General features: G+C 43.4%; 1 protein-coding gene across 2 annotated transcripts in view; it reads right to left on the reverse strand.

The window, feature by feature from the left end:
- Window positions 1-2,134, reverse strand: part of VCAN (versican) — a 100,062-nt gene that overhangs the window by 63,877 nt on the left and 34,051 nt on the right. For both annotated transcript variants that reach the window (XM_031061910.1, XM_031061909.1), the window contains exon 6: window positions 1,999-2,134. This exon is cut by the window's right edge and continues 149 nt beyond it. In XM_031061910.1, the coding sequence (XP_030917770.1) occupies window positions 1,999-2,134 (136 nt within the window). The remainder of the gene's footprint in view (window positions 1-1,998) is intronic.

A 2,134-nucleotide genomic window follows, 5' to 3' on the forward strand; every position in this document is an offset into this window, starting at 1 on the left:
CTACACAAAGGCAGATGCGTCTGGCAAAACCTGAGTCCTCTACCCAGCAGTGTTCAATTAATTCTGATATTCCATTGTTTGTAATTAAAAGTGCTGGAGAGCTGTTCAGCCTCTACCAAATTGTTTTGGTTCTGTTTAGTCTTATTTTCTCTTGTAAAAAGTTTGATAGTCCTGAACTGTCTATTCCTGGGTTGCAAAGCAATGAAATATTTATTCTTTATATACCAAGGGCAAGACTTCTCAGGAAAAGCCTTTATATAAAAGGCAACAACCCAATACCTATCAGGGTCACTTTTGGAAAAAATGGTATGTTACCACAAACTGTGCTAACTAAAACTTCTGGAAAGAACATTGTAAAGGCACATCTTGCTTGAAAGCGGCAAAATTCACAAAAACAAACAGCAGGTTGGAATTTGTCCTAACTAAAGACTAGATTACAGGCAAAATGCTCAGTTCTTACCCCAGTCTTTTAGAGGGACTTATGAAATACACCCTCATTAAAGTCTTTTTTATCCACAACACTTTAAACAGGTCATAAACAATTTGGAGTAGGAACAGAAGGAGTGATATGACACAATGCTGCTCTGCAGATTAGAGCACAGACTCCTGAACTTAAGTCCTTTTTCCTGTAACCAGTTCCATTAGGACTATTTCCACATGCAAAGTTTTGGAACATCATACCCACAAACTATAAAGGAAAATTAAAACAACAAACCAACAGTGTCTGAGAACAGCCAGACCATAATGTTGCAGCAGATGTCAGGATTTGTTCTCAAAGAGTAAGATTTGCTCATAAATGGGTCTTCAGTGCCTGAGCTGGAAAGATCTGCAGCTGCAGTAAGTTCATTATCCACAAAAATGGGGACAGTACAAACTGCACATTTCAAGTAGTTCTGAGTTACAGTCACTGGACTGAGTCCAAAAAACCTAAATATTCATCATTAATGACCAAGTTCTGAACTTTTAACTCAACACAATGTTAATGTCAGTCATGCTATTTGCAACAAGGAACTTCCTTGGACAGAGAGGCCTGCAGGGAAATAGTTGAGCTGTCCAACCACCCTGTGCTGAGGCTGCAAGTCTCAGGGAAGCAGGATATTCAGCTGGGAAGGTGGTGAACCTTTTGGGACAACAGGAGCCCATTCAAGGAGTGGTTGCACCATAACAGAGCCAGGCAGCTGGTGCTGAAGATAGATGAGCTTACAGGGCAATATTTGACCCCAAAAGAAAGCTGACAGGTGTGGAGGACATCTGGTTTAAATTGGTGAAGTGTACCATGGGAATGTGGCAAGAGCTTGAGGTGCCTGTGAAAACACCAGGAGGAAAACAAGCAGCAGTAAGAAAGGCAATTTAGACCACCCACTGGCCCATGAAACACTGAGTAAGAAAGAGAAAGAAAGCGATGGGACAATGTGCCTGGGATCCAGAGATAGTCCCCAAATTACTGGCTTTGAGAGACCTGAAAGTGGCCAGCCTTGTTCATAGCCTGTGAACAGCTTCTCTTGCTCTCATCATTGGAGACAGAATAGCAATTGTTCACCTTTAGGACATTTATCATGGAACCACAGAATAGATGTGGTTGGAAAGCACCTCTGGAGATCATCTAGCCCAGCCTCCCAAGGCAGAGTCACCTGGAGGAGGTGACATGCCCAGGTGATCTTTGAATGTCTGTCTGGCGTCCATTGACAAGACACAAAGACACCAAGGTGTGCTCGGGCACCAAAATATGGAGCACCCACAGACTCATGATCAAAACACTGCTTGGGCTGAAATCTTACCTTAAAACTCTGCCTGTTTTCACCTGCCAATGTTACTTTAGGACATTGACAATGTTACTTTAAGACACTGATAGTGTTACTTTAAGACAACAATGTTTTAGTTCCTAAAAACCCGTGTGCACTGCAAGAACCTACACAAAACGAGCGACAAAGGAACCACTTCTCGCGGCAAGCATGCTGCAAATCACCACCCAGAAAAGAAAAAATAATAAATGCTTACGTTCATAGCAGTAGGCATCAAACTTGCTATCGGGGTAAGGGAAGCCTGTTTGGTTCTCATAGCGATACAGGGTTCTCACCCCAAGCAAACCCCCGCCGCACTGGGGCCGCGCCACCGAGGCCGGGTAGCGGGCGCT

The sequence above is a fragment of the Geospiza fortis genome, unplaced genomic scaffold (assembly GCF_000277835.1).
Source record: "Geospiza fortis unplaced genomic scaffold, GeoFor_1.0 scaffold43, whole genome shotgun sequence".
NCBI classification, from domain to species: Eukaryota; Metazoa; Chordata; class Aves; order Passeriformes; family Thraupidae; genus Geospiza; species Geospiza fortis.